The following is a 26,775-nucleotide window of genomic DNA, read 5'->3' as shown; positions in this document are numbered from 1 at the left end:
CGCCTTCCTCCCTCCCCCTCTCCCTCCCTGCGAGCCGCCGTTTACTCACCGCCTCCCTTCCCTTCTTTCTCCCTCCGCCACCCGAGCACCAGCCGCGCTCTGAGCTGCCCCCGGGGTCCCTCCCCCGCCGTTAGAGGAGCAGCTGCCGCCGCCGCCAGTAGCAAATTAGGAGGGAGGAAAGACGGAAAGGAGGAAGGAAGGGGAGCCGGAGCGACTACCAAGAGGGAGCCGGTGAATGGGCTTGTGGTGACCCCCGCCCCCCACCCCACCCTCCCTACCCACCCGACCCCCAACCCCCATCCCCAGTTAGAGCCGCCGCCCGAGAGGCCGGGCCGTCGTCCTAAGAGGAGTCGCCGCCACCACCTCCGCCATGGAGCTTATCACCATCCTCGAGAAGACCGTGTCTCCCGGTAGGACGCGGGGGCCGGGGGTCGAACTGAGGTGATTGGGTGGGGGGAGGGGAAGCCCTGGCCCCTCTGACCCTGTTCCCTTTCCCACTTTCCTTCCCCCAGATCGGCTGGAACTGGAAGCGGCGCAGAAGTTCCTGGAGCGTGCGGCCGTGGAGAACCTGGTGCGTGCCACCCCGCCGTCCCCCATCCCGCCGTCTCCCCATCCCCTGCATGCGGGCCTTCCCGCCCTCCCGGAGGCCCAGGCCTCGGGAACCCACCCCGCCCCATCCCGTCCCCCTCCCCCCCCGTCCAACCTAACCCCGCCATCGGGAAGCCGGTGGGTGTGTCCCGCCCCGGGCCCGGCAGCTGGCCAATGGCGCGGCGCGCCGGGGTGACTGCCACCCAATCGGCGTGCAGCCTGAGGGCGGCGGTGCAGCAGGAGGGAGAAAGAAGGAGGGAGGGGAGGTTAGGTTGCGCGGCGCTGCGTGTTCAGCAAGGGTGGGGGTGGGGGAGCCGGGCCTAGGGGCCATGTGGAAGCTACGAACCCCGCCGCCCGCCTTGTTCGTACCGGGGCCGGCTTCTCCTTCCTGTCCCATGGCCCCTGTGATTGTCCGCCTACTTCCCAGAGCTCTACCGTTTCCAGTCTCCCTTGGTCTGTGCTCATGGCCAGGCCTGCACCCGAATGCCTCTTAACCCATTTCCGGCAGTGTTTCTCCTTTTCTTGACTGGGTATTCCTCACCCGGGTTTTTGTATTCTCCCCCCCCCCCGCGGCCCCCCGGATCAGTAGAGACTAAATCTGCACCCAGGTAACAGGCTGAGGCTCATCGTTGAGATCGGGCCTGTTTCCAGAGGAAAGTTCCTCGTTTTTCATATTTTCAAATTTAAAGGGTACAGAACAAATGAATGTTAAGTCCCCTAGAGGCTGGACCTCTGTATAAAATTGTGAGATGTATTGGTTGAAACAATCTACGTGCCAGTAATGTTTCTCTTTAGATTCTCTCCTGTTGGGGGGATGGGGAGCAGAGAGAAGGGTGAATGATACTAGACATCCTTTAAAGGTAATAGTTCTAAATAACACTGTAACCAGATGTGTTCTTTTGTGTTACCTAGGCAAAATACCGCAAGAAAAAAAAGTGACAAGGCGTATTTTTATTTTATACAAACTGCCTTTGAATGGTTTTTGGTTTTTTTGTGTTTTGTGGAGTTTAGTGTTTTTTGTGGGGTTTTTTGCCTTTCCATGTGTTAGTTTTTACTACTAATCTTTTTATCCTTAACTTTCCATAGAAAAGATTTTTATCCACTAGTATAGACTGATAATATTTCCACTTGGTATATATTCCTCTTTTCTTCTTTTGCTAAATTTGCAAGGAGCCTTTTCTCTTATTTCTAACATTTTATTTTATTCCCAACATTCCTGACATTCTTTAGTGGTATATAATTAATAAAACTTTTAAGAATTATTTCCCACTGTAATTGCAGGACTTGTTAGTGGTAAACTATCTGCTTTTAGTTTTTCCTGTTAGCTTCTCCATTGGAGAGAGCTTCTTGCAGGGAAGACTAGTGTGTGTTAAAATTTTTAAACCAAATTGGGGACCTGAGCAGTACAAAAGATTGAGTATACTTTTCAAGAATCTACAGTAATGTTTAAACAACTCAAGAATAGGAACAATTCAAGGAATAGGAACCTTTAGTGTGTTAACTGTTGCCTATTAAACATGAAGTCATTTTCCTTGACATTTTAATCTTTTCAGTTGCCCCCTATTTCTAAATATTTGTTATCACTTTTTCCTTATAAATCTTTTTTCACTGTTACTATTTTGCTGAAACACTGAAAACTGAACTAGAGAACACTAGCCTCCTAAGTCTATGTTTTACATTTAGAAGTACTTCCCTCTCTTATACCTGCTTCCATGAGATCAAAAGCCACCCTGGGTGTCATTCTTTTTGGACTAAGATTTTTTTTAATCTAAATTTTAAAAGTAACAATTTTACTTTCTACCCTGTCATAACATACTCATCTAACAAATACAGTTTACTGAGTACCAGATTTTGGTCTAGGTATGAAGAAGAATCCTCTACCAGATTGTCAAGCTTGCTTTAATTCTGGGGGATCTAATGTGAAGATTTGGGCACTCTTAGTTGATGTTGATAGGAAAACCTGTAACTCCTTGTTAAATGCTGAGTCTGTGTGAGAAGTTGGATGACTTCCTCACGTACCAAATAACATTTTTATAGGAATCTTGAAGTAGATATTTTGGTATTTTCCGAAATATTATGATATGTCCTAAAAATTTCAGGTTTTCCCCTGTTTTTTGATGCTATTCTCAATTGGTGAAGTTCCTAAGAGGTATTTCCATTCACATCTTAACAGCCCACTTTCCTTGTGGAACTGTCCAGAGTGCTGGCAAATCCAGGAAACAGTCAGGTTGCCAGAGTTGCAGCTGGTCTACAAATCAAGAATTCTTTGACATCTAAAGATCCAGATATCAAGACACAGTACCAGCAGAGGTGGCTTGCTATTGATGCAAATGCTCGACGGGAAGTCAAAAATTATGTAAGTAGCTTTCATCTCCTTTTGGTCATACTAGCCTGGGGAGTGTCAGTTCTTTTGTCATCTACATGGGAAAGAGCTGACAGTGCAATAGATGTCTGGGATCTAAACTTAACTTGAAGGTAAAAAATGTATTTGATATAAGTCTCCTTTCTCAAACTGTTTTTCTCCAAGTGATTCTTCCTTAGTTAACTAACACATAGCTCTTGCTGAACTTCTGCTGTAGATGGATCTCATTGTTTGGTGATTAGGCATGGCACTGTGTGGAGTCAGAAGGGGCATTAAATGATCTCCTGGGCTTTCAAGCCCAAAGAGTTTGTGAAATAAGATTATGACATTAATCGTGTTTTTATCTACTTGGCAAATACTGAGAAACTTCTAGAGACATCTGGCTTTTGGTCAAGGTGTTTAAAAAGTGAGCTGATGGATTTTATTTTTTATTTATTTATTTATTTATTTTGAGGAAAATTGAATGTCACTTGTTGCACTGCATTATGGAGTTCTTGTGATTTGCTTGCTGAATTAGAAATCCATAATTCTTGCTGCAGCAAAGAACTCAGAATATATGGACGTATTGCTTTTTTTAAAAAACTGGGTCCTTTAGTGGCCTGTGTTACATGGACAAGGCACAGAGGGTAGTAAGTCAGACATCTGTGCAGTCATCAGTTGGTCCTTGGTATTTGAGGAGAAACCAGTGGGGGGATTTCTGTGTCTGTACTTGTGCTCGTCGTGGTTGTGCACATCAATCTTCTGTTTCCTGGTTCTGGGTGTCAACATTAGGTAAATTAGTGCTCTTTACGGCAGTAACTTCTCTTTCTAATTATGTACCTCCTTCCCTCTTCACTCTTGCATGGAGGAACTCATGACAGGACACTAGGTTACAGAAGCCAACTCAGTTGGAATCCTCTTTGGACTATGTAGAGCTGTTTCTATCCACATTGGGTTTCCTTATATAATAACAGTTTAATTCTCCTCTCAGTAATTTGATATAAATGAAGTTTATTCCATTAATCACTGGAAATCTTTTGTCGTTGTTGTTGTTTGTTTTTGTTTTCTGGCCGCCGCTGTGTGGCATGCGACATCTTAGTTCCCCACCCAGGGATTGAACCCGTGCCCCTGCAGTGGAAGGGTGGAGTCTTAACCACTGGACTACCAGGGAAGTCCCATAATCACTGGAAATCTTGATACTTAACTGTATTCATTCAATTTCTCGTTTTCCTCAAATTACACAATAGTAAATGAGAGAAGACATGATTGGAACTGTAGTTGACTTTGGAGGGGGACACATCAATCTCAACACAAAATTTAAAACTTTTGAGTAAAAATTTGTATAGACATTATTGAGCTTTCATGCATGAAAAAAAATAGCAGTTATCTTGGGCTTTTTTCCCTTTCATAGCACATCTGGTAATACTTTTTCAGTGCTGGTGGTTATTTTTTTAAATGTGGGTCTGGACACAGTTGAGAGCTAATTTCTTACTCCTCTTATTTCTGATAATTGACTGTTATCATTAGGGTCACCCCTAGTTTTAAAAAAATAATTTTGAGTACTCAGGATTTAGACATTTGTAGTCTCTAAATCACCTCAAGTAATATTAATTAATGGTCTTCTAGAAGCAATTTAAAGGAGAAAAGTTAAAGATAGAATGGGATTCGCGTATATACTAGGAGATGGTGCAATATAGTATAAAGGCACCCTGGATTTCTTAGTCAGACTTGGATTAATACCTGTTCAGCCCCTGCCCTTTTGGACAATTCATCTCATCCCTGCTCCCTTCCCCATAACAGTTTTTGTTAAAGTCCAGTCTAGCTCTGGTAGCCCTAGGGAGCAAAACCTTCATTTAGAATCAATCAGAACTGTTATTGGGTAGAGCTGTTGGGATTGGGCAGGTCTGATGATACACCGTATAAGGGGGAAGGATGGGGATTTCATTATTATTAGCTACAAAGCAGGATACTAAGTGACCTGACCTAGTCAGCAGAGCTGGCCTGAATATCTGGCAGCTACTCTTTGTCCTGTGTTCATGCCAGGAACAGTTAACTGTTTGCCTTTTGAGTGGACTGGTGATTCTTAGTGAGTTCATTGACAGAATTAGCTGATCACGGTAATGATTAACCCAGGGTCAGTTGTGGCTTCATTCTTTATCTGTACCTTCTTACCTTGTGTTGAACACTGAGGTGAGGTATCTGGCTTTGGAAATTCCATTTGGAAGTAGGAGACAATTGGTTTCATTTCTAGGCTCTGGGGCAGGGTTGATTGTGCTGCTGTTGCTATTGAGGCTGGCTGTTTTCCCAACAGGTGGCCTATACTGTATATGCCTTTTCCTGCTTTTCTGTATTATAGAAAATTCAGAGGCTGATGTAAGAGGTATGCTGGTCGGCAAAATATATTCAAGTAGTATTAAAATTGATACCTTTTGTCTTTTTCTGTGTACCTGAGGACAGGTTTTGCAGACTCTGGGCACAGAGACTTACCGGCCCAGTTCAGCCTCGCAGTGTGTGGCTGGTATTGCTTGTGCAGAGATCCCAGTGAACCAATGGCCAGAACTCATTCCTCAGCTGGTGGCCAATGTCACAAACCCCAACAGCACAGAGCACATGAAAGAGTCGACATTGGAAGCTATTGGTTACATTTGCCAAGATATAGTAAGTGCTGTGTCTAACTTATATACCTCTGATTCCCTCTAGTTGTAACATGCATGGTATTAGAATTCTTCTTCATCATCATGAAAAAAACCAAGCCATTGCAGAGTGTTTTGAAAGTAGGGCTGCTTTATTTGTTATTTTAGACTTCTATATTCAGATAGTTAATTTATCCTCATATTGCTAAGCATGCCCTAAAGGAAAGAGACTTAAGGTTTACAAACTCAAGATGGAAATCCATGTATGGAGGGACACAGATATTCTCTCCTCTCCTTGATCTGATCGCTTTCGGAAGATCCTCGATGTACCAAGGATGCTGTGTTACTTTTTCAGTTACTATTTTACAGAAACAGTTTGCCAGCTTTTGCTGTAGTGGTTTAACCACTGGAGCCACAACACAGTATGTTAAATGCAGCCCTCCTAGGACTGTTGTTGCTGCTGAGGTTACTACTCTTGGTGTCTGTTTTGATATACAGATTGGATGAAGCAAAGAAGTCCACAGCACTTGACCTGGACTTAGACTCCATAGATGTGCCCAGGTGTTGATCCTTGGTCCTCAGATGTTCTGAAGCTTTACTTCAGTTGGTACAGATGGCCTGGAAAAAAACACCAGACTGCCATCTCCATTTGCACAGAAGGGGAAAAAAAAAAGCCAGCATTACTTCATGCCCAGAGTCATTATGCTAAGAAGCAGAGATGAAGTTGATGAGTTTAACTTGTTTCAGTTCAATTTTGGACTCCCAGACCCTGGGATATTTGGCAGGTGGTTTGTCCCTGAATGGAAATGTGTGGGAAAAGATCAGGAAAGTCTCATGATACTCTCTCAAATAGACTTTACAGTTGAAAGGACTGCTGATTAGTCATGAGCTCAATTATTATATTCACTGCACTTCCCTGCTGTTTCAGGACCCAGAGCAACTACAGGATAAATCCAATGAGATTCTGACTGCCATAATCCAGGGGATGAGGAAAGAAGAGCCTAGTAATAATGTGAAGCTAGCGGCTACTAATGCACTCCTGAACTCACTGGAGTTCACCAAAGCAAACTTTGACAAAGAGGTAAGTGTCTCTTGATTAGAAAGTGTAGGTTCAGAGGGTGAGGCGTGAGAGTTAAATGAAAGTTTTGTTTTGTTTTGTTTTAAGTTTATGCCTTAGAAGGTACCATTTTGTTTAGAAGCATTTATCTCCCATCTAGTTAAGATTTGTGTTGTGTGAAATGGCCATGGAGTAGGTGTTTGCCATTTCTCATTGGGCTTTTGGGATTAATGTGATCTAAAATGTTTCTAGGTTTAGGTTTTCCCTTTTGCAGTCCAAAGTGTGAGTATGCTTTGGGATTTTTTAAAAAGCATTATGCAAATTGGGCTGTTTCATACTTCCTTAGGAAACTGCTTTTGAAAATTAATATATAAATAAAGTTTATGTTGCCTGAAAGTATTTCCCCCATTATTTATTTTTAGTTGTGTTAAAATGTACAATAAAATAAAGTTTGCCATCTTAACCATTTTTAAGTGTAAAGCTCAGTAGTGTTAAGTATATGCACATTGTTTTGCAGTCAATTTCCAGAGCTTTTTCGTCTTGCAAAACTGAAATTATATTATTAACTCCCCATTTTCCCCTTTACAATCCCTGGCAACCACCTTTATACTTTCTGATTCTATGAGTTTGTTTACTCTAGACAGTTTATGTTAGTAGAATCATACAGTATTTGAATTGCCTTTTTGTGACTGTCTTATTTCACTTAGCATAATGTCTTGGGTTCATGCATGTTATAACGTGTCAGAATTTCCTTTTTAAGGCTGAATAATAATTCCATTATATTCGTTTGTTGATGGGCATTTGGTTTGCTTCCTTCCACCTTGTGACTATTGTTAATAGTGTTGCTGTGTACATGGGTGTACAAATATATCTTTGAGAAGTTGTTTTCAGTTCTTTTGGATATATACCCAGAAGTCGATTGCTGGGTGATATAGTCTGAAAGCATTTTTGCGGGTTTGTTGACGCTTTAGTTGGGCTTTTTGCCTTTTCTTGGCCTTAGAGTGGACAAAGTAGGGAGGTCTAAGAAACCAAAGCAAATTGCATTCTAATTGCTTGGAAATGTAGTTCATTAGTCTTCTCCTGTATCTTACCACATTTGATCTGGGTTTGTTTGAATTCTCTTAAAGTTTATTTTTTTTATTTTTAATTTTTAAAAAATATTTAATGTATTTATTTGGCTGCATCGGGTCTTAGTTGCGGCATGTGGGATATTACTTGTGACATGCGCGATCTAGTTCCCTGACCAGGGATTGAAGCCGGGCCCCCTGCATTGGGAGCTCGGGGTCTTAGCCACTGGACCACCAGGGAGGTCCCTCTCTTAAATTTTAAATACAAGGAAGGGGGTTTTCCTAATTGTAGGGGTTTTTTTTGTTTTGTTTTAACCATTTTTATTTCAATCCTGTGACCTACATTTTCCTGTCTGCTTCCTTCCTCAAGTCTTGTTAGTGAAGGTCATTTGGGGGATTAAAAGATTCAGGACCTCCTTAGAGGGCAGGTCATATAGTAGACACTGGGGGCAAACTGTAGAGCCTAATGGGACTGTAGAGTCCCATTACTGTGTCAGGAAAACCTGCTTGATTGATCCAGGGTTGTGTGGGTCCCTGAGGAAGTGAGAGGTTTTCTTTGAAGGGACAGTCTAGTAATCTTCATATATGTGGTTTATACTCTTGTCATTTTCTTTATTTTTATTCTTTTGCAGTCCGAAAGGCACTTTATTATGCAGGTGGTCTGTGAAGCCACACAGTGTCCAGATACAAGGGTAAGTGAGAGGTCATGTGAATAATTTGTCTTCTACCTGTCCTAGGAAATGCTAACTCTAGCATAGTAGTTTGAAATGTTGGAATCTGGTGACTTCAGAAATAGGTTTGACTAATACTGTTATTAAATAAGAATTTTTCTTCACTGAATTGGAGAAGAGGGAAGAATAGTCCTTGGAAAGCTAACATGATGGAAGTTGTCACCCTCTTAAAAAAGATTTAAGGGAGAAATGGTTTTTGATCAGCCTTGCTATTTAATTGCTGTAGGTTGTTCAAGTGATTGTTTTCCATTGTAGCCATTGAAACAGCTTTCCTGTTGCTGTAACCTAAACCTTGACCCTTGAAGCTGGTGGGAGTAACATCCAGTCTGAGGGCGTTAGTGAGTTTAGTCCTGCCAGGGGTTCCACAGATATCTTTAAAGTAAAAAAGAAGGAAAGGAAATACACTTCAATTGACCCTATAGATTATTAACCCATTTGAGTGAAGTGGTTATTTCCCTTTGTCAGATTGCATTGTTATTAAACTAAGTAGTAAACTGTTTAATCTGATGTTTGCAAAAGGTACGAGTGGCTGCCTTACAGAATCTGGTGAAGATAATGTCCTTATATTATCAGTACATGGAGACATACATGGGTCCTGCTCTCTTTGCAGTAAGTATTTTTATTTTATGTAGCTGAGCACAGAGCTGGTTGCAGAAGTCCATTATTCTTAGTTGATGTTTCGTCAGTTCTGTAATTTTTTCTTTAATGTTGTGAAATCAAGGAAATTCCCTGAGTCTGCGTATTAGATTTAAGTTCATCAGCAGTGTGCCAAGAAAACTTGTGCTACCTTTGTACTAATAAGAGTATATTTTAAAAATCTCTTTCTTTTTCCTACCTTTCATTTCAGACCTAGCTTTCATAAATCTACATTTTTGAAACTTGAGTATCTGTGGTTATAGGAGGGGTCGAACTTGAACCAGCACTTATTTGGGGCCTGGGGTGTCATGTTTTCTCTCTTAAGATCACAATTGAAGCAATGAAAAGTGACATTGATGAGGTGGCTCTACAAGGGATAGAATTCTGGTCCAATGTCTGTGATGAGGAAATGGACTTGGCCATTGAAGCTTCAGAGGTGAGCCTGGGAGAGTCCATGTGGTGGGAGAGCTGTTATTCTGACTGGGCTTTGGGACTTACCTCTTTTGTGGATATTATTTTTCCTCTGGGAGAGCTTTATTATGACCGGGCTTAGAGGGTATCTCCATTTGTAGAGATTTGGGGTTTTCTGCTAGCCAAAGGCCCTCGTGAGGGAGACAGATCAGGAATGAAGCACCTCCTGTTTTTACCAGTCAGGATTTGTTGAAAATAATAGTACTGTGAACACAAGGGGGCAGCAGGCAGTCACATTTTAACCAGGTGACATCTGATGCTGGATTATTTTCTGTTGGAAGGCCTAATGCAAGCATGGGATGTATAATTGATAGCTTACTAACTCTGGTGAAGGAATTAGATATGGAGAAAGGGGTTAATTCTGCACTCACAAATTCGAATTCAAGCTTTGTTTCCAACCTTGATTGTCTTTATGTCCTACTAAAAGCACAATCTTTGGCATCTTTATGTAAACTTCATACATCTCTTCATCCAGAGGTCACTTAGTGAAAAAATAATATAATTCTTAAGGTTGCCTTCGTCCTTTAAGGTAGATTATATGTATGGCCTAAAAGAATCTCATTGAAGTAGCCCAAAAGTGAGCGCCTCCAGAGACCACACACACTGCATGTTACCGTGTGCTCCATGTATTTCTGTACAGACCTGTGGGCAGCTCGTACTGTATGCCTTTAGTAGCATAGCTTGTTTGCTGCTGTCCAGAATTTGCTTTATGTTTCTCCTCAGGCAGCAGAACAAGGACGGCCCCCTGAGCACACCAGCAAGTTTTATGCCAAGGGAGCACTACAGTACCTGGTTCCAATCCTCACACAGACACTAACTAAACAGGTGAGTTACCTTCCAAATCTAGCCAGGTGAGCTGTGAAGCCTTGTTAACGGTTGGTTTGCTGTGGAACAGTTGCCACGAAGGAACTCGGCAACTCTTGAACGAGTTGATGTTCTGTTATAGATGCCTCGGGAAGAGCTGAGCTGGATCTGTAAGATCCTCTAGGCTCTGAGTAGCTTGTGACAAAATAAATGTAGCGAGACTTGATGAGGGATGTGGGTTTAATGAATAAGTAGAGAAGTTATCTTACAAGACGTGTATCGTGGTTGCCATTGTTCCCTTCTGGCTTCATGCATCCCAGTTTTTCTTGGTATGGTGTTTGAGAGATTCTTCCTGTCACCGCACCTCTTCTGGTGCATGTGAAATATTATCAGAGTTGGCAGCGCTTTGAGGAAACAACGGTGTAACTTTGAGCACTGTAAAATTTCTTCGTACACAGGAATGTAATTTGTTTTTAGGGAAGTACATGACTCTTAATATAGCAATCTTGAAAGGTAAATAGAGATATACTTAGTTTGAAATGGACTGGGTGTTCCCTCAAATTTTCATCTCATCTTTTAGTTTTACAGTTGCTATTTTTCTATCTTTGACCTTAGTATTTTCACTTTTGTATATTTTTGTTGTGCTTTTCTCATTTGGGAACAAATTATTCTTTAGGTATATAATTTTCCGAAGTTGCATAAGCAGGCTGCCTTAAATTACTCTGGTGTGAACAGCCACAATAAGAAGGATATACCTTGAATTCTAGTTTCAAGGGAGATCTGAATGGAATCTTTTTTAACTTTTTATTGAAATAATAATTACTAGCACACCAGAACCACACTCCCCACCCCCATCCCCCCAGTGTCTTCTTCCTGGTCGTTAACTCCTCCCTCACCTTTAACTGCATAGATTTTGACTGATTCTGAACTTTATATAACTAGAATCATGTAGCATATATTGTCTTGTTCTGCTTTTTACTTTATGTGTTCAAGATTCATCCTTATTGCATGTAGTTGGAGTTTGTTCATCTCATTGTATAGTGCTAAGAAGTATCTTCCCTCTGTCTGCATCTTGTTTAACAAAGGCTGTGCTGTGATGAATCTTTGTGGAAGGGATAAAGATAAGAAAGTTTTATATTTTATTTACTTCCCCAAAGCTGAAGTTGTAATGATACTTGAGAGTAGTCAGAGGACCTTTTGAGTTAAAGTGATTCTTTGAATAAAAACTTAATTAGTGCCACGTTCTTTCACTAGGATGAAAATGATGATGACGACGACTGGAACCCCTGCAAAGCGGCTGGGGTGTGCCTCATGCTCCTGGCCACCTGCTGTGAAGATGACATTGTCCCGCATGTCCTCCCCTTCATCAAAGAACACATCAAGAACCCTGATTGGCGGTACCGGGATGCAGCAGTGATGGCTTTCGGCTGTATCTTGGAAGGACCAGAGCCCAATCAGCTCAAACCACTAGTTATACAGGTGAAGCTGAGGGAGTTTGTGGGTGGAAAGTGGGATATTTATTGTTTATTTAAACTTTTTGCCTGAAGATTTGCCTTTTTTAAATTTTTTTATTTTTATTTATTGCGGTACGCGGGCCTCTCACTGTTGTGGCCTCTCCCGTTGCGGAGTACAGGCTCCAGAGGCTCAGGCCCAGCGGCCATGGCTCACGGGCCCAGCCGCTCCGCGGCATGTGGGATCTTCCCGGACCGGGGCACGAACCCGTGTCCTCTGCATCGGCAGGCGGACTCTCAACCACTGTGCCACAAGGGAAGCCCGATTTGCCTTTATTTTAAGAACAAAGCTGTAGATAGTCATCCACAAAGGTTATTTCTAGATAGCTATTTGCTGTCAATGAAGCATAAAATATATTTTTTATTACAAAAATCATATGACTTGAAAAATGCAGAAAAGGCCAAAAAGAAAAAGTACCTTTAATCCCATTGCCCAGTGATAACAGCGTGCATTTGTGTGTAACAGGATGGAGATCTTGCTATACAAATAATTTTAAAACTTGTTTTTTCACTAAATGCTGTATCATAAACAATTCTCCATAGTTTTTTGGGTTTTTTAATTATTTATTTATTTTTTGCTGCATTGGGTCCTCGTTGCTACGTGTGGGCTTTCTCTAGTTGCGGCGAGCAGGGGCTGCTCTTCGTTGTGGTGCGCGGGCTTCTCATTGCGGTGGCTTCTTCTGTTGTGGTGCATGGGGTCTAGGCGCGCAGGCTTCAGTAGTTGTGGCGCACGGGCTTCGTTGCTCCGTGACATGTGGGATCTTCCCAGATCCCACAGGAATCGAACCCGTGTCCCCTACATTGGAAGGCGGATTCTCAACCACTGCACCACCAGGGAACCCAAGAGTACATTTTAATTGAGCTTAGTGTATATAGACCTCAACCTTTCAGGAATAGCTAAATACCATCACAGCTGCATCCTGGGATCTCTGCCTGAGTAATTGAGTAAAGATTGCTGAAAGTATTCATACCAAACTCTTAATAAAACTGTATACTGGGATTTGGTGAAGAAAGGAGGACTTTTTCACTTTTCCAGTTACTTTTATTATATTGTTGGATATTTGATAAGCATGTCTTATAAAATGACAAAACCATCTTGATACTTTGAGTTAAATTCCAAACATCAGGGGCTTCCCTGGTGGTGCAGTGGTTGAGAGTCCGCCTGCCTATGCAGGGGACGCGGGTTCGTGCCCTGGTCCGGGAAGATCCCACATGCCACGGAGCGGCTGGGCCCGTGAGCCATGGCCGCTGAGCATGCGCGTCCGGAGCCTGTGCTCCGCAACGGGAGAGGCCACAGCGGTGAGAGGCCCGCGTACCGCAAAAAATCCAAACATCAGTATTTCCTCTTCTGAGGTATCAGTCAGCATGAACTTTAATCTTTATTTTGCTTTGCCAATAACCGTTGTATTTTCAGGCTATGCCCACCTTAATAGAATTAATGAAAGACCCCAGTGTAGTTGTTCGAGACACAACTGCATGGACTGTGGGCAGAATCTGTGAACTGCTTCCCGAAGCTGCCATCAATGATGTCTACTTGACTCCCCTGCTGCAGTGTCTGATTGAGGGCCTCAGTGCTGAACCCAGAGTGGCTTCAAATGTGTGCTGGGTGAGGGATTTTCTTCCTGGTGAGATAAGGAGGTTGGCCAAGCCATTGGCAAGGAAGTAGGAGGTGTGGGAGAGAAATGGGTCTACCTCACTAGAAGGTTTTTTCTGAATAGCATCTCCTTTCTAATTTCTTCAATTAAAATGTGGGGGAGATGCAAGCTGCATGACCCAGTGGGAGCAGTTGTCTCATGGTGACTGGTTCCCGAGCCATTTCTAAGAGTCATGTTAACCCAGCGGGAAAACTATCTGGACTTGGTTTTTTTTCTTCAGTTGCTTGGGGACAAGAAATTTTGATTAAGGTAGAGAGTTGCTGGCTATGAAAAGTAACCATTGCTGAGAAGGGGGTATGAGGGAAGGGAGGTAGGCAGCTCAGTGTTGAGTCAGGATAGGCTGAAGGTAGTTTGTTAGGGACCTTTGGGGTTTGGGGGTGGAAGGTAAAATAAGGAAGGAGTGGGGTAAAAAGGCTTTCTGTGGAGGGAAAGAGCAGAAATGAAGTGGCAGGTGTTCGTGGTGGGTGAGAATACTCTGCTGCTTAGAGAGCTGTGTGTAGATTATTAGGCAGCAGAAGCAAAATATAAATAAATATACATATATAAATAACATTTATCTAATTTTGAGAATAGCTGTACATGTTAAGTTGTCTTGAGATGACCTTGATAGGAAGCATTGAGGATTCACTGCCATTGGTTTTTTCTTAGATCAGTTGGAAAGGAACTCTGCCCAAGGTATCTTAAGGGAAAATGAGGTAATCCTGGAGTGGGATTCTTTTCAAGTTTAATTAATATTTACTCTGTCTGGGTTTAAGGCTTTCTCCAGCCTGGCTGAAGCTGCTTATGAAGCTGCAGATGTAGCTGATGATCAGGAAGAACCCGCTACCTATTGCTTATCTTCTTCTTTTGAACTCATAGTTCAGAAGCTCCTGGAGACCACAGACAGGTAACTGATACTACACAGAAATGAGTGGTGTCTTTGCATCCAAGTCCTTTTGCCTCTTGTGTGGGGACTGTTTAACCTAATCATAGAAACATTGCAATAGGAGAAATTAAAAGAATCCTGTTCTAGATAGTTTAAATAAGAGTGAGAAAAGAAATGTAGGCTTTCGACTACCTTAGAATTGTACAGTTTATAACTGAAGTCAGAAAATAGTCTCATTTCTCTACAGGTAGAGAGTAATTGACCTAGAGAGGTGCCTTCATTTTGCAGTGTCTACAGTTAGTAGGAGTATTTGATTATGGTATAAGAGAAATAGTAGCTCTCATTATGAATTTAGTTGCCATACCAGATTACTAACCACCATTTATGATATTGTGTGAGGAACTTGGCATTAAATACAGTTGTTTGATAAATGAGCTTTGGAAATGTAGTTTGAAGGGGTTATAAGTTGGGGACAACCTTTAATTATTGTGATTTTGTGTAAGCTATACCTAAAGCCATACTCAAAAGAAACCATTAGGAAGAGGGCAGGGTATCAGTTCTTCATGCTTAACTAGTTCATTTCTTCATCTCGCAGACGCATGAAGAAAATTGATACATCCTTTTTTTTTCTTTTTTCTGACCTCACCGCACGGCTTGTGGGATCTTAGTTCCCCGACGAGGGGTTGAACCCCAGGTCCTTGGCAGTGAGCGTGCGGAGTCCTAACGCTGGACAGCCAGGGATTCCCAAGTTGTCTGTTTCATAGCTATTTGTGCAGCCTCTTCAGTTGGCCACATGGGTTCTTCAGCATTTTTAACTACTTTTCCTACAATTTTAGCTCATTTCCAAAAGGGCCATTCTAAAGTTTAAACAGGTCTGGAAACCATATTGAACGTAGTCATTGGCTCAGAGATTGAAAATTTGGTTCCAGGCTGTATTGTGTTTGCCAAACTCAGATCAGGTCTGCAACCATCTCGGTTTCTGGGTCACTTTCAGTGAGGGTTTCTATATTATAATGACTTCTCTGTCCTTTCTCAGTTAAGGCTTTCCGATTTTTGCTGTGTGTTCCTTACAGACCTGATGGACACCAGAACAACCTGAGGAGTTCTGCATACGAATCTCTAATGGAAATTGTGAAAAACAGTGCCAAGGATTGTTACCCTGCAGTTCAGAAAACAACTCTAGTCATCATGGAACGACTACAACAGGTGCTCCAGATGGAGGTGAGACTGAGGGCGTTCCTGGTTCCTGGTGGGAAGGGTGTGGTACTTAACACAGAGCTCTAGTTTCAAGACTGTTCTCTTTTTTTCAGTGTTTAAGCATATATGTTCTCAGAAAGATACGAGGCTTATACAAAAAATGTTGCAACTTAAAATTGTTTTGCTTGCTACAGTTTATTCATATGTGTGTAACACCGTATACATATATAAGCTTATTTACTTTCCTGCATTAGCAGCAGTAAAGATTATTTAATGGTCCTGGCAAACCCAGCAAAAATGGAGGCATTGAGGGAGTTTAAAGCCCTTTCAGAAGGTGTTTATTCAGAACATGATCTCCTTTGTCTTGTAGTCACATATCCAGAGCACATCGGATAGGATCCAGTTCAATGACCTTCAGTCTTTACTCTGCGCAACTCTTCAGGTATGATGGTGCCTTATCACTTAATAGCTCCAGGGAAGAGAATCATATCTCAGGATGACAAGTTCATGTACACACAGAACTCTGAAGATGATGATGTAGATGATGATGGTCAGAAGCTCTTCTCAGAAGGCCTTAGTCTGATTGATTAGAAGAGTAATTTCCCATTTTCCTTTCTTGTCTGTCCATAAAAATGCAGTTTGTCTTGTACAGCGTAGGGAAGGAAACTACTCCATTTGTGATGGTCCTCCCAGCTGTGCAGCTATTTTGTATTAGCAACTTTTAGTCTGGTTTTCATTGGGTTGTCCAAGTGTAGCCCAGTCATATTTGGTTCCCAGCTATGGTTCACTGAGCTAAAAATATAGCCTTGTGTTTTTACAATCATCTTTTGAAACAATTGCTGTTGGAAACTTTATTATAATTTATTTATAGTATTTGGTGTTCACAGTAGACTTTTTCTGAGGAGAGACTGGGAAAATTAAACTGTTAACTCCTTGCTCGTGACTGGAGTCATGGCGTGGCTGAGGAGCTATTCCCTTTTTTATCCAAGAACAGGAAAACCTTGGAACTTGTCTAGTGCTTAGGTGGGTACTAGGTTTTAGAATTGAGTGATGCTGACTAGGTCATCTTACCTATGACTCCCTTCTCTTTTTTACTCCAAACTTAATTTTTTAAAACATGACTGTTAAGAGGTCTTTCCTGATCCAGTAACATTAGTTGAAACAAATTAAAGGGTAAGGAGGGAGGTTTGAGGAATATTGAATTGGGAAAAGTCAGATGGGTTTCAGTTTATCAAGACAATTTCTTGACCATCATCTGTAAATGGGTTAGGCTATAGAAAGGGTTGCTCTTTTGTTTTATGAGTAAGAACTCTAATATGACATGTCCTTATTCAAAGCTGAAATAATTTAACTGCCATTCCAGTACAACTAGATTATGGAGGCTGCTGACAAGGATTTGTCAGACTTAAATGAAACACAGAGGAGATGACTTTTTGCACCATGGAAGATCATCTTGTGTTTGTTCTGAATTGGGAAATAGATGAGATATTTAAATGTATGTTTCATTGTAGATGATTTGCACTGTCAAAACTTCTGAGCATAAAAAGCCTACCCCCCACCACCAAAAAAAAAAAAAGAATTCTAGGGACTTAATTGATTTAAAAAAAAAAGTATGGTGTTCTGATTGAAGGGTTTAGAATCAACAGATTCTGAACTCTTATTCATTTCACAGAATGTTCTCCGGAAAGTGCAACATCAAGATGCTTTGCAGATCTCTGATGTGGTCATGGCTTCCCTGTTAAGGATGTTCCAAAGCACAGCTGGGTCTGGGGGAGTGCAAGAGGATGCCCTAATGGCAGTTAGCACACTGGTGGAAGGTCAGTGAGCCAAAATTGGGCAGGGAATGTCTTTAGAATGCAAAAGTATCAATGGCCATGAAGAATTTTTGACTGCAAAAAAGCATAGTCCAATCTTCTCACTTATTGGGGTACTGAGTCAGTTCAGAGCTGGATTGAACATAAGTGTAAATTTGTGTATAACTGCCTTGCCACTCTCCTTGAAGTGAATGGGGAGCCAATTTGCAACTCAGATTGGCAACCTTTCTGGGGGTGGAGGGAACTGTTACCTACTTCATGTTCATCAGGTTCTTCTTTCCCCTAAAGTCTACTTGCTTTATTGAGGTTTGGCTCCTGTAAAGGATGGAGGAAGTAAAGGTTTCTATTTTCTTTCCTGGCACTTGGTACCTTCTGGTTTGGGTTGTAATGCTTTGGATTCAGGTTGACGCAATATGGTGCCTGGTATGGAATGGAATGAAACGAAACATCGAGTTCTAGGAATTAATTGATTTTCTGAGTGTTACATGTCTAACTATGCAGAATTGCTTTGGGCAAGCCATATCTGACTTAAGGCTCCTTGAAAGGCCATTAAAAGCACATTAAAGAGCACTTCAGAAACCTGGAATGCTTCTTTAGTGGTGGTCTGTAAGGTGTTTTTTTTTTTTTTTTAAGAATTTTTTATTGATTGATTGACTGATTGGCTGCGTTGGGTCTTTGTTGATGCACATGGGCCCCTCCCCAGCTGCGGCGAGCAGGGACCACTCCTCGCCGCGGCGCGGGCTTCCCACTGCGATGGCCTCTCCTGCTGCAGAGCACGGGCTCTGCAGTGAGGCGCGTAGGCCCAGCCACTCCACGGCATGCGGGGTCCTCTCGGACCAGGGCCCGAACCCATGTCCCCCGCACTGGCAGGCAGATTCCCAACCACTGCGCCAGCAGGAAAGCCCTGTAAGGTGTATTATTAAGGCAGACCCATTTCTAGCATAAGGAGCCTATGTGCAACTGGTCTGGCAACATGTGATTACCCTGGCAGGGCATAGAAGTTGATTTTGGTTCCTGGAGTGGCTGATTTGGATATGAAACCCAGACAGCTTTTCTTGACTGGCTTATTAAGTAAGTCCTCGATGGAATTGGCTAGAGATCAAGCTGGCTTCCAGGAGTTCCCTGGTGGTCTAGTGGTTAGAGTTCGGCGCTTTCACTGCCGTGGCCCAGGTTCAATCCCTGGTTGGAACTGAGATCCCACAAGCTGCCCGGTGAGGCCAAAAAAATAGCTGGCTTCCAAAGAGGACACGTTATAATCAGATGAAGAGGTGGGCAAGAGGCAATATCACTAGCTCAGGCAATTCATAATTAACCTTGACATTCCTTGAGGGCCATACCACTTGGTAGTTTCAGCCAGAGTGAAATCCCACTCTGGAGATTTGGCATTATCTCCAGGATATAAGAGTTAGGCCCTTTCAGCAGTTATGAATTTGGCTTGTCCAAGGCAGCCCTAAGTCTTTGTGATAGAATCTGTAATTAACTCACATTCTACCTAACTTTTGACTGGAGTGTATACATTTTGGGAGAGCTAGGATGGTTATTTTTGTTCACTTCTGTGATACCCTATGGTGCTAATAGTTTGTTTCTTTACAGTGTTGGGTGGTGAATTCTTAAAGTACATGGAGGCCTTTAAACCCTTCCTGGGCATTGGATTGAAAAATTATGCCGAGTACCAGGTAAGCTATGCTTTTCACAATAATACATTTATATTCTCATTTATACTTGGTAGTCATTGTAGTACAAAAGTCTGGATCCTGTAGCCCAGGTAGTATTTCCCTGTGTATCACTCCAAGGGTTGAGCTACTTTGTTGCCCTGAGTGTCTGAACTAGAAATAGTCAGTGAAAGACAGGATATTAGACACATCAGAGTAGCACCCTAAGAAGGGGTTTTGTTTTGTTTTCAATAAACCATCCGCCTCTGCTACCACCATCCCTGGTGAATATTGTCTTTTCTGTCCTTTCTTAATGATAGATTAGATAGTCCTAGTTCTCTCCTGCCATATTGGTTGTTAAAAAGTGAACTAATCTGAGAGAGGAGGGGTCTTTTCTTCTTTGACTCTAGGTTCAAGTGATAAAGGACCAGTAGCTAGGTAAAAAATCATGCCTTACCCCTGCAGGCAGCCTTTTCTGTTCTAGAGGTCATTTTCTTGATTCTTTGCAGGTTTGTTTGGCGGCTGTGGGCTTAGTGGGAGACTTATGCCGTGCCCTGCAATCCAACATCTTACCTTTCTGTGATGAGGTGATGCAGCTCTTACTGGAGAACTTGGGGGTGAGTGTCTATACACACAATCTAATTTACCATTGGTTAGAAAGATGGTTAAATGTCAAGATCCGTGACAGGGAATGTATATGTCCCAGAATGTTGGCTGTGGGCTTATGAAGGGAGTCGTTCATTTTCACAAGATGATTCTAACCTAAGGATGTGAAGTTAATTAAAGGAACGCATGGTCAGTGCATGGAACTTGAGTGGGGCAGGTGGGGACCAGTAAAGTACAAAGGAAAAGTAAATATATAATCTCTCTATCTAGAGGTAAGCATTGCTAATTTTTGTGTATGTCCCTTAAGGTCTATACCAGACATATCAGTAATTGCTTATTTTAAAAAGCTTTTTGAATCTTTGGACAGAACTTTTTTTTTTTCTCCTTGTCAGAATGAAAATGTCCACAGGTCTGTGAAGCCACAGATTCTGTCAGTGTTTGGTGATATTGCCCTTGCTATTGGTGGAGAGTTTAAAAAATATCTAGAGGTTGTATTGAATACTCTTCAGCAGGCCTCCCAAGCCCAGGTGGACAAGGTAAGTTTAAAGCTATCTTTAAGTCCAGCCCTGACTGGAGGAGCAGGACTTTTGACAAATATACAACTAAAGGCCATCGATATGATGGAGATTCTGTTCTTTTTCTCTTACAGTCAGACTATGACATGGTGGATTATCTGAATGAGCTAAGGGAAGGCTGCTTGGAAGCCTATACTGGAATTGTCCAGGGATTGAAGGGAGACCAGGAGAACGTACACCGTTGAGTATACAACCCAGTTGACTTAGTCCAGCGTGCACTTAGCCAAATGGGCTGTGTGTTCATTGTGTAGTTCACTTGTAAACTAATACCTATTGCTTAAAAGAAGGGGAGAAGGAGGAACAGTGCTCTAATGAAGGGAGTAGCTTTGGGGGAGGATATAGACTATTATTTCTGATCCCTGCTCCTTCAGCTACCTTGCTTCACGTTTCTTGAGCATTGCAAGGGATGGGGTCCAGCAAGGCTGTTGCTGCTGGTTGCATATGTACCAGCGCTGAGTGGGAGTTCCCGAACCCCCACCATGCATCTGAATTGAAGGATTGGGGGGGTTAGATTTCCTCTATCACCTGATGTTTTTGTTACTGATTGGGGAAATATTTGTACTTCACTCCTTTGATATTACAGGCTTAGAGGAAAGGTTCCATTTGTGCTCTACAGGTATATATATCTGCTTATAAGAATAGGAGTATCTGCCTCTTCTGTTGACTTGAAGAATGACATCTTAATCTGAGGAAGAATAATTTGGTATAACTGTATGCAACTAGTTCTCCAGCCCAAAACCTGCCTGATGGGAGTAGAGAGTTTGGGAATTTTGAAACAGGGTGTAAACGGGGGGTAGTCCTGACAAATGGGGAACCGCCTCAGCAGACCTCTTCCTTTTATAGCGGATGTGATGCTGGTACAACCCAGAGTGGAATTTATTCTGTCTTTCATTGACCACATTGCTGGAGATGAGGATCATACGGACGGAGTAGTAGCTTGTGCTGCTGGACTGATCGGGTAGGTTATACCCTGCTTTTGAGAGCTGAATAGAACGTGTCATGGAAAATGAGAAGACGTGTAGTAAAGAATATTGAGAGTAGCCTGGATGGCAATTACCCACCTTTTTGGCACAGAGGGGATTTCTTTCTTTAATAGAACCCATCATGTCCTGTTTTGATTTCTTAGATAATAATTCATTCCAGAATTTAGCTCTAATCTCATTTCAGACCCTCTAGATTTCTAATTTCTCCCCACCAAACTCTGTGAAGTGAGCTCTCAGAGGTATAGAAGCAGCATCAGATCTATGTCCATCCCATATTCTGATGTTGGTCAACAAATTGCCTCTGTTTAGCCTCCTCTACTGAGGGTTTCTGAGGTATCATTAGAAGAAAGAACATTGGTTTTGAGCAGCTCAAAGACCTGGAGTCTAGTTCTGATTTTACCATGAATTAGCTGTGGAACCTTGGGTAAGTTATTCTACTTTTTTAGACCTCATTTTTTTTAATCTGTTGAGGGCAGGTGTTAGACTTTCTTATCTTTAAAATTTCTTCCAGCTTTAAAAAGTAGGTAAATACCAAGAAACCTATAGCTAGCTTAGCACTGGTTCAGAAGGTTCTAAATATGATCTTGTTGTAGGGCCAGGAGCCCATTTTCAGGTGTGTTTACTTTGCACAGGGACTTGTGTACAGCATTTGGGAAGGATGTACTGAAATTAGTAGAAGCTAGGCCAATGATCCATGAACTGTTAACTGAAGGACGGAGATCGAAGACTAACAAAGCAAAAACCCTTGCTACATGGGCAACAAAAGAACTGAGGAAACTGAAGAACCAAGCTTGGTAAGAGCTTGTCTCCACTGCCCTCTTTCTTCTACTTTCTTGGGGAGGAGGTACATTTTCTTTAGACTGTTCTGACAAGGGCTTTCTTCAGGTGTTTTGTTTTGTACTCTTTCCCATATAGTGCTTCTGAGCCAGGCCTTTGTTCCTCAGCCTTGTACTAGTGGAAGGGTCAGGCAGCCAATCTTTCCTTGAGCCAAATATTTGGTTCCTCATGGTTATAACAGAACTTACATAACTAGAATTCACTGAAGTCCCCAAATCATTTTGGACCTTAATAAAGTCATCGATAATGGCATTTTCCCAAAATTCTCTTTCTACTCTTTATTTCTTTCCTCATGTTCTTTTCTTTCTTTACTGCAGTGCTTTGAGACATTGCTTTCTTTTACAGAAGATATCCAAAGTCGGAGTTGTCTGACCTCTGCTTTGAAATGTAGTTTTAATTTATTTTCCTCTCACTTACTGAGTTATCTTACACCACAGATCTCAGTAAAATTGGCTAGTTTGAGTTTTATCTTTTCAGTTTCCTACCCTTCGTAAGTGCTAATGAGAGCAGGTAGATGGCACATAGGAAAATAATAAAAATAATCAGTCCTTGAAAAGTTGACAAATTCCATTCAGGTCTATAAGCACTTAATTGTAGGAATCGGAGAGGTGTTTGGCTCTACTGGCTATAAGGGATTTCAAAAATTGACCTTTTTTCCAATCTGTTTTTAGATCTGTTACCATTGGGATGATAACCTGAGACCCCCACTGGAAATCTCCAATCTTTTGAAAAACCCGGAAGTGAGGAGTGTGCACGGATGCTGAATGTTTGGGAATGAGAGGATGAGTGAGTGAGGCTTGAAAACACACCACATTGAAAATCCTGCCACAGCAGCAGCTGCAGCCATCAACAGCAGCGCTGTTAGTGAGCTAAGTAATCACTGACTTCGTAGAAAACCATAATGTCGGCCATCTTGGAAAAGAGAAAAATGGTGGATTTACTTAAAAAAAGAAAGCCCTCTCTTCCCAGGAGAGGCTAGAACTAGCTTTTCTGTCTTTTGGCCAGTGCCGAGTGGAATGACTAGTTTGGGGGAGAGGAGGAGGGACTGGGTTCAGCTGTGGTGCTTTGTTGTAAAAGGCATCCTGGCCTTTGCTACTGATGAGAAAGATGGAGCCTGGGTCTCAAGCCCACCTTTGGTGTACCTTTGCCACGTGGTACTGGTACTGTATGCGTGCTGGCTGAAAGGAGGGTGAGGGATTCTTTACAGTCTGAGAATGAGTGTGTGTGAGTGAGGCGGTATCCACATTCTCAACTTCAAGTCATTGCAGTTTCTTTTTCCCAAAAAAAGAGGTTAGGATGTTGCATTTCATGAAACTAACTGAAGTTCTGTCTACTGATGCAGCACAAGAGATACAAGAGAAAAAAGAAGGAAAGACGCTCTTAGGTTTTGTTTTTTGGGTTTTTTTTTTTTTTTTTTTTTAATTCTAGGGAAAACACTGACGAATGGTCAGAGCTCCCACCCTGATCTTTTCATCAAGGCGCCTTTCCTAATAATATGGTTCAACTGTGAATGTAGAAGTGGGGGGGGGGGACTCTGGAGTTAGAGGATATAGAAAAAATAAAAATACAATTGTTACAAATAAAGAATGCAGACTTCGAAAACAAAAGAAAGCCACAACCCAAACAAACCAAAATTTAAATGCTCATAATTGGCAGCACAAAAGAAAAGTTCTCTCCTGACATGTATCTTGGCAGTCTGAACGCCCCCAGAAAATTGTGCCAAAGAGTTTAGAAAACAAACATACCATAAAAGTAAACACACACAAACAGCAAATTTCAGGTAACTATTTTGGATTGCAAACAAGGATAAATTTAATGTTTTAAACAATCTGATAAAATGACCATTTGGAAACTGCTTGGCCTTCTGTTCTCTTTTATTTGATGGATTATAATGCGGTATTGGTCTCTTGCTGCACTTCAAAACCAAGTAATCAAAACAAAGGAATATATATGTGTGTATATATATATATATATATACACACATATATATATGCTAGAACTCTTGTGATGAAAATGGCACTTGAAAAAGGTTATATTTTTCCACTGAAGTTGAAGATTAATAAAATGGTGTCAAAACATTCCCCTGGTCACACGCTGTAATATTTTTTTTAAAGTGTGATGTGCTATGATAATGATAAATCAGACTTAATTATTTTCCCTTTTACAAGGAAACAGGGCACCCTGAATTTTGGTTTTAGACTTTTTCAGCAATAAGGAGGGATGTTGGTAAGCTTTGATCCCCTTTTGGTTTTGCGGTTATTAGGAGTTTTTGCTGGCATTTTGAATATGCTGCATTCAAAAGCACCAAGAAAGATTTTTAAATTGCTTCCAGGTATTTGGAGGATTAAAAAACAAGACCTTAATTTCCCACTTTCATTTCCATTCTAGCAAAAAATATGGGCTTACATGTTTCTCTTTGCCAACTCCCTGTTCAAGCCTTCCATTCATAAGTGGGATTGGCTCAGTTTTGCCCATCCATACGGCAGCATCTCTAATAGCTCTTGTACAGGGTATCAGATATTGTGCCTTTTGGTGCCAGGTTCAAAGTCAAGTGCCGATCTATGAACCAGTGTACAAAAAAAAATCCAGGTGTTTGAAGGAAAGACACTCCATTGTGAATAAAGAGCTCACACCAGCTCCTGAGCCCTCTGAAGAGACCTGGCCCTGTAATGCCTTGTTTAAATTTTAGTTCTTGAGGGAAAGGGTGATATACTAACCATTCCTGATAAGGGTTGGTCAGGGCTTAGGGAGGGGGCAGGAATATTGGGGAGAAAAAAAAATCTGATCATTCCTCAGTGCTACCCATTTCTGTCCTGTGTGGGCTGCTTAGCTAGACAGCAGGAGAATAAAGTACACCGAGAACCATAATGAAAACAAAACCCGTGTGTTTTGTCATGTTTTGTTCCAGGGAAGCAGTTGACAAGTGCTGTTACTAATGCTTTCTCCCAGATCCACTCAGTGATGGAGAGGAGGAAAATGGGCTGGTTGGACTGTGGTCTTGGTGCCTCGCAGTTACTCTGCACTGGTTATGCATTTATTACCCTCTTTTCTAGTTCCCTTTGGCTAGTGGGTCTTCCCACTAGGTATTTGTCCTTAATTGTACCACCTAAGGCAAATGGATGCAAAATGCATTCTGCCCACTCACTGTCTGGGCCTTCCCCACTCTAGTCTTGGCACATTCCTTCAAGAATGTAGTTACCGTCTGGTAAGATGTCAGTGCAAATGTGGAGAAAATAGGCATCGGACTAGGCTTTGGTTTGCCACAAGTGGCAGCTGCCTGTATCAATTACAATTACATTTATTAATTTTGCTTTTCATTTTCCCAGTTCCTCTCGGCTCCCCTGTTGAAATGTTGAGATTTTGGCTGTCAGAGGCAACTGCAACATTGCCTTACGGACTTGTGGAGGAGGGGAACTGCTCAGTGTAGTGTTTTTATTTTCAGAACCAAGTAATCTAGTCACTCATATATTAAAAATGTGTCAGTCCAACTTTAAGAAAAAAATCCAAATCCAAGCTCCATCATCAGATTTTGACAGCATCTTGGATTTTGAAACAACTTCAGTCTGTAATTGGCATTCAGAATGCCCTTGGCATGCCAGTCTGTGATGGCAGTAAAGACCTGTTAAAACACTTGAGCCCAACTTTATTAACCAAAACTGATACCACCACCTTTATCTTCTAAATAAAGTCCGCTTTATTTTTATTTTCAACATTTTGCCGCTTCATTTTTGGTTCCAGATGGTGTCACCTCCTGGAGGTGAAATGAGTTGTTTGAAAGAAGCTGGTGCGTGTGGTGATAGATGTGTGAGTTGGGGAGAGGAAGGACACATCTGTCTTAAAAATTAACTCTACGTAGTACAATAGGAAATGAGTGAAAGTTTTCTACAAATGAGGTAGTGAAAAATGACTACGTGGAGGAGGTTTCCTGTCCAGAGAACTGAAACTGCTGGAGATTGTCCTCTGTCTTGTGCATATTTTTTCAGGCTAATGATCTGGTCTGTTTAATGGCTTATCCAAAGTTTGGATTTTTACTTAGTTTGCAGCGTGTATTTAATTTCTACTTCCACTTTTTCCCCCCTAGAGACTTGTAGAGGATAGAACACTGACTTGAGATTAAGAAACTGGGTCCTGGGCTTCCCTGGTGGCGCAGTGGTTGACAGTCCGCCTGCCGATGCAGGGGACACGGGTTCGTGCCCCGGTCCGGGAAGATCCCACATGCTGCGGAGCGGCTGGGCCTGTGAGCCATGGCCGCTGAGCCTGCGCGTCCGGAGCCTGTGCTCCGCAATGGGAGAGGCCACAACAGTGAGAGGCCCGCGTACCGCAAAAAAAAAAAAAAAAGAAAAGAAACTGGGTCCTTTTCTTCACTGTTTATTAGTGCAGTGAGATGCCTGCAGGCTACTTGATGAAAAAATGCACTTTCTTAGTTTATGTTGGGCAAGTAAAATGAGGGCAGACCTTCATTTTCCTACCTTAGCCTCCATGTGGCCTTTCACCATTTCTAATTGCACACCCCTGCAGTAAGGAATTTTTGATCATGCGTACCCACATGTGTTGATAAATTATATACCTGTACTACTGTACCCATATATTGTGTAATAAGACAAAAATAGATAATTAAAAAGCAATGATATGAAAAATATAAATAGGAGTTCTAATATTTTCTTTCTGTACCCAAATTTGGAGATGACTGGGTCATAGAGGGTAACTTGTAATTCTTGACTAGACTGCGTTAAATATTTCTCCACTGAAGGT

At 41.9% G+C, this 26,775-nt stretch overlaps 1 protein-coding gene across 1 annotated transcript; it reads left to right on the top strand.

The window, feature by feature from the left end:
• The first annotated feature begins 35 nt into the window (after positions 1–35).
• Positions 36–25,733, top strand: KPNB1 (karyopherin subunit beta 1). The gene is made up of 22 exons (XM_060082644.1): positions 36–410; positions 513–571; positions 2,762–2,944; positions 5,387–5,587; positions 6,491–6,643; positions 8,319–8,378; positions 8,937–9,026; positions 9,379–9,489; positions 10,248–10,349; positions 11,583–11,807; positions 13,254–13,445; positions 14,250–14,380; positions 15,433–15,580; positions 15,927–15,998; positions 17,229–17,373; positions 18,964–19,046; positions 19,532–19,639; positions 20,021–20,164; positions 20,278–20,383; positions 21,047–21,161; positions 21,819–21,980; positions 22,695–25,733. Coding segments are annotated over exons 1-22 (2,631 nt in total). The 5' UTR covers positions 36–370; the 3' UTR covers positions 22,696–25,733.
• The last annotated feature ends 1,042 nt before the right edge of the window (positions 25,734–26,775 follow it).

This window comes from Mesoplodon densirostris, chromosome 18, assembly GCF_025265405.1.
Source record: "Mesoplodon densirostris isolate mMesDen1 chromosome 18, mMesDen1 primary haplotype, whole genome shotgun sequence".
Classification (NCBI taxonomy): domain Eukaryota; kingdom Metazoa; phylum Chordata; class Mammalia; order Artiodactyla; family Ziphiidae; genus Mesoplodon; species Mesoplodon densirostris.
Note: the sequence above shows the minus strand (reverse complement) of the source record. Positions and strands in the feature narration are given on the sequence as shown.

What these genes read in the sequence shown, in the direction of transcription:
- KPNB1 (XM_060082644.1), top strand. Translation starts at nt 371, where the DNA reads ATGGAGCTTATCACCATCCTCGAGAAGACCGTGTCTCCCG. An exon ending in GTGCGGCCGTGGAGAACCTG is followed by an intron (nt 572 to 2,761) that starts GTGCGTGCCACC and finishes ACATCTTAACAG; the next exon opens with CCCACTTTCCTTGTGGAACT. An exon ending in GACGGGAAGTCAAAAATTAT is followed by an intron (nt 2,945 to 5,386) that starts GTAAGTAGCTTT and finishes ACCTGAGGACAG; the next exon opens with GTTTTGCAGACTCTGGGCAC.